Source organism: Palaemon carinicauda, chromosome 1 (assembly GCF_036898095.1).
Source record: "Palaemon carinicauda isolate YSFRI2023 chromosome 1, ASM3689809v2, whole genome shotgun sequence".
NCBI classification, from domain to species: Eukaryota; Metazoa; Arthropoda; class Malacostraca; order Decapoda; family Palaemonidae; genus Palaemon; species Palaemon carinicauda.
The window spans coordinates 269,193,867-269,206,888 of NC_090725.1; the positions used below are offsets into that span (position 1 = coordinate 269,193,867).

At 40.4% G+C, this 13,022-nt stretch overlaps 1 protein-coding gene across 3 annotated transcripts in view; it reads right to left on the minus strand.

Moving 5' to 3' along the window:
* Positions 1-13,022, minus strand: part of LOC137656232 (protein MTO1 homolog, mitochondrial) — a 141,836-nt gene that overhangs the window by 92,514 nt on the left and 36,300 nt on the right. For all 3 annotated transcript variants that reach the window (XM_068390407.1, XM_068390409.1, XM_068390404.1), the window contains exons 4-5: positions 4,678-4,855; positions 2,043-2,258 (exon numbers count right to left, since the gene is read on the minus strand). In XM_068390407.1, coding sequence (XP_068246508.1) covers positions 2,043-2,258; positions 4,678-4,855 — 394 coding nt within the window. The remainder of the gene's footprint in view (positions 1-2,042; positions 2,259-4,677; positions 4,856-13,022) is intronic.

Below are 13,022 nucleotides of genomic sequence, written 5' to 3' on the forward strand. Positions count from 1 at the left end.
AGTGAATACTTGCTGAACCGTACTGAGATCAAAGCAAAGAACCTCAATTGAAGACTTCCCCTTGAGCACAAACCTCAGAAACTTTCTCAGCTTTGAATGCACTCTGACATAAAAATAAGTGTGTAGAAGATATGTGTTTTATTATACAGTATAAGCTAGAATGGACAAGGTTGTCTCCAAGGTAAACTTTGAACTCGACGGAACTTAATCAGATGAGATATATCCAGCTCTGGTTTCCATCTCCCTGACAACTTGGGGACCACAAAAATCCTATTGTAAAACATGAAGAAATAATTTCATCTCTTCAATAGACTTCTTATCTATTATACTTTCTACTTCTTCCTTGAAGGCTAGTCATACTCTAGGTTGTAGAAGTGAGTTGGTCAGCTTATCAGAAAATGTGCTAAGGGACATGACAAACACAAGGTTGTGCATCTAACATTTCCCACTGTATCCAACAAAGAGAAAGACTTCCTCCTATGAGAGATTAAAGGCTGAACAAATCACTGATAAGATTTAGTAGTCATTGTATCATTTTTTTTCCTGTTCATTGCCCTCTATTTTAGATTCCTGACATTCTTGCTTGTTGACGGGGGAAGGAGCCATAACTAGATGCATAGCTTCCCTAGGTTTACAGACAGAAGCCTTTGAGGTCTAGGCAAACAGATCAAATTGTCCCTTGTTAAAGAGCTGCTTCAAAATTTCTGCTAATGTGATTTGGTGCAGCCATAAAATATTTTTCTGTGTTCAAATGTCAACAATTTATTGAAATAAGTATTTTGTGCTGTCACCAATTTATCAAAAAAAAAGAACGTAAATGTTCCACTTTGCTTTATTAAGATACAGAGAGCATTGGATGCTTCACTAGCTCCATCATCCTATTACAGATTACACAAAATCTTATTTTAGAAGACACCTTGAACATTAAGTTAAAAACTTAACAAAATCACACTACCTAAGGTCTTGAAAAAGGTGCGATATTTACTTTGAAAATACAAACACCAAATAAATAGATGTCAACCTTTGGTGTGATAAAGCAAAAATGAGACTTTCCAACACAATGATCTTCAATGGCCATGTATAGCTGTACAAGTAGTTACCGAGATATGGGAGGCATAGTCATATATACTGTATATACTACTAATCCTTCAAGTTTTGAGTTTGTCAACCAAAGTTGTGCTTTCAAAGCCCATAATCGCAAAATGAATGATGGATAAAACTAAATGAAATAAATGTATTTGGGCATAAGTAAACCTACAAAACCATTTTATAAAAGTAATGTCATTCTTTTGAATTAAAAGAAGCTTATCTAGTAGATTCAAAAGTGAAAGCTCATGATATTAGGACAATAGTTACTACTTTAAGTTTTAATAAGAATTTGTCCTTGTAGAAAGTCATAAACACCTCACATTGGTGTTGTGCTGCTTTATTTGCTAAACATTATTTGAAAGAAGTAAAATGTGATTTTGATAAACTGTTGGGACCTTACCTCAATAGTGATAGTGTGGTAGATTTTAAGATAATTAATTTTCAGCTGAACAATTTACATAATATTCAGGTAGTATTTCAGTTTGATAACCTAAAGGTAAGAGCAAATTTAATTTTGAGCATACTGTATAGGAATATGAAGAATGAGTAACAAATGAATTTCAGGTGAATGTTGAAATAACTAATTTTATTTTACAAATAAAGTTTATAAAATACTGATTATGTGTAAAAACCCATCATTTACTATGTATATTTCAAAAAGGTACCCATAAAGGCAACCACACATGGAAAGTAGACAGGCAGCATAATGTGTTGAAAAAAATAAGAATTAGCAGGTTGTTCACAAGGTTTGAGAGTTCAATAACCTTAAAGAACATTTTACTTAAATCTTATGAATTATGGGTTTGAGTACTTCAGGCTTTTGAATATTCTCAAACCTGAGAAAGGAAACTGCAATATCAAAATAGTAACGATGCTATTTTCTCATTATACATCTAAAAACAGTACAACATAAAGTTAGTTCTAAAATTATTCAATAACTATTTTTAACTTACCTGTTTTCAATCTTCCAAGTTTAAAATGAAGTCTTTCCAAGGTTTTTGCCAATCCAATAGAAGATGCATCACCCATCCTTCCAGCAGGACGGACATCTAAACCAATGTTAATGGAGCCTCTCAAAAATGTGCCCGTTGTAATCACAATGCTACGGCAAGGAATTTTCTGACCGTTTTCTAATAAAACTGCTTGACACTTTGCTTGTATACAGTTACCTAAAAAGACAGGAGTGTGAAATATAACAAATTCTAAAAGTAATTTGTCTTTTAAAATACAGTAGGAATATATCTTCAATAGAGTTGGAACAGCTATTGAATCTTTAAAAAGGTGGATGGTAAATGATACAAGATGTGACGGGGAAGCCAGCCCCACCCATCACAGAATAACCACTTTTGTTTATAAGAAACACTACTAGCAACCTCTGGAGTGAAATTTTGGAAATTCAGATTATAGCATGTTTGGCTAGAACAGCCTTGTAAGGGAACGATTGTCCAGGATCCAAAAGGTCAACAGCCCTGCATGATTGACCATGGCCTCACAGGACATCAGCCCCCAGGTAATCTGCCGTGGCCAAACTGGCCATAGATTCCACATCTTTAATCAAAGTCTGAATGATCAGATATCAGGTGGGAACTATCTTTTTCTCTCCCGATAAAACAAAAATATAAAAATCCTTTGTCACGTGCAATCAGCTTTCTTGAACTTTTTGAACTTCTGCTTCTTTTGATAAAGAATTTTCAGAATAAGGAGAAGAGGAAGTGAACGAGGAGGATAGCTTCACAAAACAGCATATTCTTGCCATCAGCTGCTTATAAATTAGTGTTCGATTCAGAAGGATCAATCAGCTGATACTGGTGCAAAAAGAGTGCACCATTCTAACTCGGCTAACCAACCCCAAAGGTTTCTGTTGGTGAGGAAATTCCATAGCAGCTCAAAGGACGACATTAGTAGCTGTTACATCAAGCTCACAATCATGAACCACCACCACAGGTAATGGTCAGTGACAAGTAGTAGTGTCAACGATACCCATACTGGCCTACTACATGGTGCTGGAGATCAGTCGAAATAAAACCTTTCACTTGCAACTAATGAACAGCAGTGCTAACACACTAAGCCTACAATCAATAACCAACCCCAATGGTATCAGTAAATGCATGAACTTCATATCAATATTTTGATGTAGGTGAATGATACCTTTATTAGGCCAAGGTAGGATCATTCACCTGCAACTAATGTAAGTGGTGGTTGAAACACCAGGTTTACGATTGCTAACCAAACCCAAAGGTACCAGCTGATGCATGAGCCCTGTATTGGCACGAGGCAGTAGAGTGAATGACATGATACCCTTAATGGGATACTATATCAGTTCAGGTAGGACCATTCACATACAAGGGACCAGTCGATGGGGAAGTTCTGTACAGCACCTAGCACAAACCAGAATGAGGAATGGGAAAATTTGGGGCATACGCTTCCACCGTCCCCTGGCCTACAGTACTGATGTTTGATTAGAGGAAGTATTGCTCACTTGATCCAAACACAACAGCAGTAATTGCAACACTGGCTCACACTAATTTGACTAACCATAAAGTGCCAATCGGTGGACATCATCATCACTATAAGACCCATGGGATTGTTGTGCCTAGGCCTTTCCATTTGACTATATTCCTCATTGTTGTCTCCTCAAGGAAGAAATGCCCAACAAAGAAAATGAAGGAGGGAGGAGAAAATGGAGGAATAGAAGAGAATGGAGGAAGGAGAAGAGAATGGAGGAGGGAAAAGAGAATGGAGGAGGGAAAAGAGAATGGAGGAGGGAAAAGAGAATGGAGGGGGGAAAAGAGACTGGAAAAGGGAGAAGAGAATGGAGGAGGGAGAAGAGATCGGTAGAGAAGAGAGGCCAAACTTTTTTCCCCCTTACCAGTTATTCTTCCTTGTTGTTGCAGGTGAGCCTACCACATACTGTAAATAATTATCACTATCTTGCACACAGGTAATAGCAAGACAAGAGACAGAGAAACTATCATGAAGCAAGAAAAGTTGTGCAATGAGTTTATGATTGAAAGAACGAAAACAACACTCCAAAAGGGGGGACACTTACAGTCACTCTTTCACAAGAGTACATGACACATGAGGTTTTGTAGGTTTGTATCCTTATAGAAACTAAATTCGCATGCTTACCATTAGTCGCACTTCCGCTTATAATAAAGTACACTCGCAAAAATAAAAAACTAACACTTATTACCAGTGAATGTAAGGAAAGATCCAACAGTTGAAAGAGCTGGGCAACAGTACACCTATACACTGCAGCTAACAATTAAAGTCACTATTCTACGGTGGAAGGGTGAGCCTTCACGTCACCTGTCCTTATTCAACTACCTTCTTAACAATTCAATGGCAGTTCCAGTGCCACTAAAGACATATTCATATTATAAAGGGCAAAAGGTTTGTATATAAGTACTACAAACAAACAGAATATGTAAAGACACCAGAACTTTGAGTTTCATGAGAAATATAAGCCACCTTTATTATCAAAACAAACTGTTCTGAATTTTATCAGAATAATAATATAATATGAATATCAATTTTGAATTTGTAAAGTTCTATAATTAAACATATGAAACTATCAATGAAAAATACCTTCCTTAGAGGAACCAGACACTTCAGGTTCTAGCAAGAGAAGATCTTCTACAGAACCCTCTATGATAGAGAGATTTGGTATCTTGAGCAGTTCAGACTGCATGTGTTTCTTGTAAAGTTGGCGGTCAATCTGAGCACGGGGACCCCATACTGCTGGACCTTTCCGTTTATTCAGCACCTAATAAAGTTGGTAGTACCAGTACAAATAAACTTTTATAAAGTCTAAAATCTTTGTTACTTTAAATTAATAAAACTTTAATTTTTTCAAAATTTACTCTTGTTAATTTACTGTATTACCTTCAAAAGTTTCATACATCAACACATAACTATCTTTAGTTACTTATATACAATGGAAATACTAGGTTTAAAATTGATGAGAGTTTGTCATAAATAACCCTAATTTTTACCAATTCAATCAAATTTTAATTTCACCTCTATATAAACTAACCACAAGCCATCACAATGCATGAGTGGAAAGTAATATATTTTTCTAAAATAAATCTGGGTTACATAAAAAAGTCTATAATTTTTAACATCATAACTTCAATTCAAAAAGAAAACTTAAATTTTGATAAAAAAGCATTTCAATAATAAGATTTATTATTTCTGCACTCACCTGATGTTCATATTGCTTTGTTCTTGAAACTGACTCAACAACATAACTCAAACAAACAAAACTTTCCAGTATCCTTGCCAACAATGGCAACGACTATAATGTGGCTAGCCCATACCTGTCGAATCCCAAGTCTCGGAGTCAAAACTAATTTCCTAACCTTTTAACATCATTAGTCAATGAAGAGGAGGATGGGTATATACTGTATATGAACACCAGGGGAATATAGAAATAATAAATTTTGACTTTTATAAAAATTCCAATGATTTCTATGAATCTCCTCTGGTGTTCAAATTGCTGACTCCCAAACTCAGGTGGAGGTAGGACATGAAGGAAAGAGATAGTATATTTAAAGTCTAGACTTACCTATTAGTCTAGTGCTTCTGTACCAAAGCATTACAACTTATGTTATAACTCTATATTGTTTCCAAATACTTCATTATCTATTACTTACCTATACACAATACCCTACACCGTGATTACATGATAGGAAAAAATAAACCTACACTACTTAAATTCATTCATTAATAAAACTAAAAGAAACCCAACTTTTATGTAACCAGATCTCCATTAAATACTACTGCACCTAAAGCCCAACAGTCTTGATAAGAGAACCAGGATTCTTTAAGATAATCTTTAGCGAATACCGATTTGGTAAAACATTTAGTTACAAAACCTCTTTCTAAATAAAAGGTTCCTGCAAAAATTCAACAAAGTAGCTCCACTTCTAATATCATGCACTCTAAATTTAAGGCCTTTCATGTGACTTAGATGCAACTCCTTGTGAGGTGTATAACCAATATTTCAACCAGACAGGACATAGGATTTTAGGATAAAAGGCAATAAGAAAACTTAACCCCCAAAATAAAGTACACATAAGAACATTACCACTAATGTCTGTTTTTTCCAAATAATACTTAACAGCTCACACCAGAAAAAGAAATTCATTCTCTGAAGTAATCATAATATCCTTTTCCAAAGAGAAAATCTGGAAGACTGTGGTAAACCTTTTGTCTTAAAATGTTATTTTCATTAGTAAAATAAATTTTTGAATATACTTACCCGATAATCATGTAGCTGTCAACTCCGTTGCCCGACAGAATTCTACGGGAGGGATACGCCAGCTATCACTATACTAGAAGGGGGTGTACTCACAAGCGCCACCTGTGGCCAGGTACTACAGTACTTGTTGTTGACGCCACCTCACTTTTTCCTCGGTCCACTGGTTCTCTATGGGGAGGAAGGGTGGGTCAATTAAATCATGATTATCGGGTAAGTATATTCAAAAATTTATTTTACTAATGAAAATAACATTTTTCAATATTAAACTTACCCGATAATCATGTAGCTGATTCACACCCAGGGGGGTGGGTGAAAAACCAGTGTACAAGACTAAAGGATAGCTAAGTATCCCGTATTTCATATAATCAGTTATCCACAATAACAATGAAATAAAAAGTACCTGGTAAGGAAGTCGACTTGAACCGTTACTCTGCCTTTAATAAGATCGTCTTCCTTACTGAGCGCAGCGTTCCTCTTGGAAGGCTGAATCAACTCAAAGGTGCTAAAGTATACAGGGCTGCAACCCATACTAAAGGACCTCATCACAACCTTTAACCTCGGCGCTTCTCAAGAAAGAATTGACCACCCGCCAAATCAACAAGGATGTGGAAGGCTTCTTAGCCGACCGTACAACCCATAAAAAGTATTCAAGAGAAAGGTTAAAAGGTTATGGGATTATGGGAATGTAGTGGCTGAGCCCTCGCCTACTACTGCATTCGTTGCTACGAATGGTCCCAGGGTGTAGCAGTACTCGTAAAGAGACTGGACATCTTTGAGATAGAATGATGCGAACACTGACTTGCTTCTCCAATAGGTTGCATCCATAACACTCTGCAGAGAATGGCTCTGTTTGAAGGCCACTGAAGTAGCCACAGCTCCCACTTCATGTGTCCTTACCTTCAGCAAAGCAAGGTCTTCTTCCTTCAGATGAGAATGTGTTTCTCTAATCAGAAGCCTGAATAGTAAGAAACTGAGTTCTTAGAACTTGGAAAAGAAGGTTTCTTGATAGCACACTATAAGGCTTCTGATTGTCCTTGTAAAGGTTAAGACCTTTTTAGATAGTACCTAAGAGCTCTAACTGGGCAAAGTACTCTCTCCAGTTCATTCCCCACCAAGTTGGACAGGCTTGGGATCTCGAACGACTTAGGCCAAGGACGTGAAGGAAGCTCGTTTAGCAAAAACCGAGCTGCAAGGAACATGTAGCCGTTTCAGATGTGAAAACAATGATCCTGCTGAAGGCGTGGATCTCACTTACTCTTTTAGCTGTTGTCAAGCACACGAGGAAAAGAGTTTTTAATGTGAGGTCCTAAAAAGAGGCTGATTGGAGAGGTTCAAATCTTGATGACATAAGGAACCTTAGGACCACGTCTAGATTCCAGCCTGGAGTGGACAACCGACGTTCCTTTGAGGTCTCAAAAGACCTAGGGAGGTCCTGTAGATCTTTGTTGGTGGAAAGATCCAAGCCTCTGTGGCGGAAAACCGCTGCCAACATACTTCTGTAACCCTTGATCGTAGGAGCTGAAAGGGATCTTACTTTCCTTAGATATAACAGGAAGTCAGCAATCTGGGTTACAGTGGTACTGGTTGAGGAAACTGCATTGGTCTTGTACCAGCTACGGAAGACTTCCCCTTGAGACTGATAGATTCTGAGAGTGGATGTTCTCCTTGCTTTGGCAATCGCTCTGGCTGCCTCCTTCGAAAAGCCCCTAGCTCTTGAGAGTCTTTCGAAAGTCTGAAGGCAGTCAGACGAAGAGCGTGGAGGTTCGGGTGTACCTTCTTTACGTGAGGTAGACGCAGAAGGTTCACTCCTAGAGGAAGAGTCCTGGGAATGTCGACCAGCCATTGCAGTACCTCTAAGAACCATTCTCTCGCGGGCCAGAGCGGAGCCAACCAACGTCAGCCGTGTCCCTTTGCGAGAGGAGAACTTCTGAAGTACCCTGTTGACAATCTTGAACGGCGGGAATGCATACAGGTCGAGATGGAACCAATCCAGCAGAAAAAGCATCCACGTGAACTGCTGCTGGGTCTGGAATCGGAGAACAATACAATAGGAGTCTCTAGGTTATCGAGGTAGCGAACAGATCTATGGTTGGCTGACCCCACAGGGCCCAAAGTCTGCTGCAAACATTCTTGTGAAGGGTCCACTCTGTGGGGATGACCTGACCCTTCCGGCTGAGGTGATCTGCCATGACATTCATACAGCCCTGAATGAACCTCGTTACCAGCGTGAGCTTTCGATCTTTAGACCAGAAGAGGAGGTCCCTTGCGATCTAGAACAACTTCACGAAAGAGTCCCTCCCTGCTTGAAGGTGTAAGCCAGGGCTGTGGTGTTGTCAGAGTCCACCTCCACCACTTTGTTAAGCTGGAGGGACTTGAAGTTTATCAAGGCCAGAAGAACCGCCAACAACTCCTGCAATTGATGTGAAGTGTCCTTTGCTCCTGATTCCATGTTCTCGATCATTCCTGTCCGTCCAAAGTCGCACCCCAGCCCGTGTCTGATGTGTCCGAGAGGAGACGGCGGTCGGGTTTCTGAACAGCCAAAGGTAGACTTCCTTGAGAAGAAAGCTGTTCTTACACCACGCGAGAGAAGACCTCCTCTCTTCGGAAACAGGAACTGAGACCGTCTCTAGCGTCATGTCCTTTATCCAGTGAGCAGCTAGATGATACTGAAGGGGGGGAGGTGGATTCTCCCTAACACGATGAACAGGGCCAGCGATGAAAGTGTCCCTGTTAGACTCATCCACTACCTGACTGAGCATCGGTTCCTTCTCAGCATGCTCTGGATGCATTCTAGGGCTTGGAAGATCCTTGGGGCCGACGGAAAAGCCCGAAAAGCTCGACTCTGAAGATCCATACCCAGGGAGACAATGGTCTGGGATGGGATGAGCTGAGACTCCTCAAAATTGACCAGGAGGCCCAGTTCCTTGGTCAGATCCATAGTCCATCTGAGAATCTCCAGACAGCGACGACTTGTGGGAGCTCTTAAAAGCCAGTCGTCTGACGGAGCCGGACACAAGATCATGGTACTGCTGCACAGTCTGTGAACTGTCAACCATGGGGAAGCGAGGAAGTACAGTGACAACCCGAAGCTGTCTAGACTGTCTGGGTCGTACAGACAACTCCTTATCGGGTTGCTGAGGTTGCCGCACTGCGTCACAACAAGTCACTTCTGCTGGTTGTTGAACGTCTTCCCAGTGACACACTGACTCCGTAAACAAAAAATCCTTTAACAAGGACTAAGCTTAGACTGCATGTCTTGCAACACAGCTCAAGGTCTATGGGAGCAGGTGTGGTAACAGACGGGGTTAGTGACTGAAGTGGAACCATTACCTTCCCTGGAAGCATGTTATGCTAAAATAAAAGTCCATAGGAGGCTACGTAGCTAAAGGCTCCTCTCCAAATGACAGAGTCCTCAAGGGAATATCAGAAGGAGGGAGAAAAGCACTTTCTCATCTACAGGGACCATATCCGAGAAAAGTTAAGTTCTCTCAGTGAGGGTTTCAATGGTGCAAAAACAGCAGACTAGAAGGCAACATTATGAAACTGCTTGACAGTCTAGTGAGTTGGCAACAACCAAAGATGTATGACTGAGAAGCATGCGGTAAGGAATGCAGAGCATGTTGTATGCAGAGCATGCTGTATGCAGAGCATGCTGTATGTAGAGCATGTTGTATGCAGAGCATGCTGTATGCAGAGCATGTTGTATGCAGAGCATGCTGAATGCAGAGCATGCTGTATGCAGAGCATGTTGTATGCAGAGCATGCTGTATGTAGAGCATGTTGTATGCAGAGCATGCTGAATGCAGAGCATGCTGTATGCAGAGCATGTTGTATGCAGAGCATGCTGTATGCAGAGCATGCTGTATGCAGAGCATGCTGTATGTAGAGCATGCTGTAAGGTAAGCAGAGCGTGTTGCATGGCGTTTAACATTTCTCAGAAATTCCATGACCAGTGCTAGAGTGCTTCATGCATGCTTGCATGGGGTTTTAATATCAACATAATATTTACCTTACATTCATAACTCATGATTCATTTTTGTTTTGAAGATATTTTTGCCATATTTTGCGATATTGTTAAAAATATATTGCAAGGAATACATATATATTTTTATATAAGTAAGACAAATAACCTCCATTATCATAATGTGTAGGCATACATGTATATGATTACAAATGCAAGTTATGAAAGTAATGAGGTGTTATTATTGTCATTTGTTATTTCTCAAGTTGAGGAGAAAGTGGCAGATGCATGCGTTGAGGTGGCTGACTCATAGCATGAGGTTGCTGCCTCAAGAGTTGCGCTTGTTGTAAGGGTTGCGGATGCGCAGTAGCAGGTTCCTGAGGAACGAGTTAAGGTTCCTGAGGTGTGAGCTGCGAGAGTTGAGATAGCGGCTGCGCAGAACGCAGTTCTTGTCTCGCGAGTTGAGGTTCCTGAGGAGCTAGCCTAAGCTGCAGCGAGTGCTGAGGTGGCTGCATCATTGATGGAAGAGGTTGTCGTACCTCAAGAGATTGTTGCCTCGCTGGTGGAACCGCAAGCGGAAGCGGAGGAAGTAAGGCATAAGACTCCTGCTCCCATTGCTGAGGTTGCCTTAAGGAAGGTTAAGGTTGCTGCACAACGCTGGTAACTGGCAACTCAGAACGCGGTAAGGTAGCCTGAGGAACCTCAACTTCGTACGCCTGGCAGACTGGACTGCGGTGAGGCGGAGCTCTCGCAGGAGGAGGCGGAGGTTGCTGCACACCGCTGGTAACTGGCAACTCAGAACGCGGTAAGGTAGCCTGAGGAACCTCAACTTCGTACGCCTGGCAGACTGGACTGCGGAGAGGCGGAGCGTTCGCAGGAGGAGGTGTAACCTTCTCAGCCTGAAACTCACGCATTATGAGACTGAGGAGAGTCAGAGCTAACCCAATGACTGCATCCGGGTTGTTGAACTCTAACTTCGTACGTCTGGCATAGGTCTGGACTTTACGTTTAAGAGGTCTTGAGACCTGAGACCAGCGTTTTCTCCCCGAAATTTCTTCTGCAGACGAGCAAAATAAGGGCTCAATCGTCTGCGGGTGGGAGTGACGGTCTCTTAAGACACGCCCGCAACCACCGAGGATACTTCTGTGCGCCGATCAAGGCCTGCCGAACCCTTTTGCCCTTCGACATTGCTTCTCCCCTGGGCTTGGGAGCTTGCAAGAGGTCCCGGACTGGGAGGACGACTGGCACGCACAGAAGTACCCTCACGCACAACACTGACACACTTTGCGCTAATCACTTATCACTTTTGATTTTCTGTTTGCACTTATTTCACTGAACTCGAAACTTTAAGTGGTTTGTACCTGAAACACGCAATTCTATCCTTTCTCAAAAGTTAGTAATTGCGAAAACAGAATTACAATGTAACAGAAAAATCTAATGAAAGATAAATAATTCAGTGGCTGGAAAGAGACTAAACACTAGATCAAATAAACTACGTTTAAAATCTCTCACCGCATAAAGCTTGAGAACAAGAAAAACTCTAGAAACGTTTACCTTCTTCCCCTAAAGAGACTAGGGAGAAGAGCAAAAACGATAACAACGTTACTCGCTTGAACGAAACGTTTATCCTCCTCTTTCTCCCTCCGTCTCTATCTCTCTCTCTCTCTCTCTCTCTCTCTTGACTTAGAACCTGAGAGAAGAGCCCAATCATATATATCGTTAAAACATATTATTGTTAAAGGAAAATATTTCCCAAAATGAAAAGTTCCTTGTAGAATTAAAACCATTAAGTTAAGAAAGAATGAACAAAACGCTAGACACGGTTACTCTTACTGCAACGTGACACCGTGAAAATTCTCTCTCTATCGTAACGATAGAGCGCAAGTTGAACGTTCTGAAACGTCAACAACTGCAGAGACAAAACAAAACGTTAGTTCAACTTTGAAAACAGTACGAGACTATCAAAGAAATTCTTTCAAAAACGTTAAAATAGCATAATATGTTAACAGGTAAAACCGAAATGACGGGCTCAATGTTAATTAACTTCGGTACAAGAAAAGACCGCCTACCATTAGGAAAGGTCGAATATAAACAAATATAAAAATTAATTTTAATAATTTTATAATAAAAGGAAGTTAATCGAAGAGGCCTATAAAAGGCGGAGAGATATAAAATAAATCTATAACTTTTGTTAAGCAAAATTAAGAAAGAGAGTCTATACTCTCTTAGACACCAACACTTCCGTCTAAGGGAAGGGTCGGCCATTTAAAGGTGAAAGAGAGTTCATACTCTCTTCGTCACCATAATTAAATTAATTCCAAAAGCTAACTAAGCTAATATAGAAGTTTCTAGTATAGCGAATAGCTGCAAATTTTAGAGAAATACTTCACCAAACCGTGAACAATACTCCAAAATCATAAGCGTATCCAAGAACGTCTTGCCGGAAGCACGACAGAGGAAAAAGTGAGGTGGCGTCAACAACAAGTACTGTAGTACCTGGCCACAGGTGGCGCTTGTGAGTACACCCCCTTCTAGTATAGTGATAGCTGGCGTATCCCTCCCGTAGAATTCTGTCGGGCAACGGAGTTGACAGCTACATGATTATCGGGTAAGTTTAATATTGAAAAATTATATTTAGCTCTGAATGCAGGTAAAGGAAATAAGATCATGTTATGGTCTTCATAAAATACCCTACAAGTAAGATCTTGT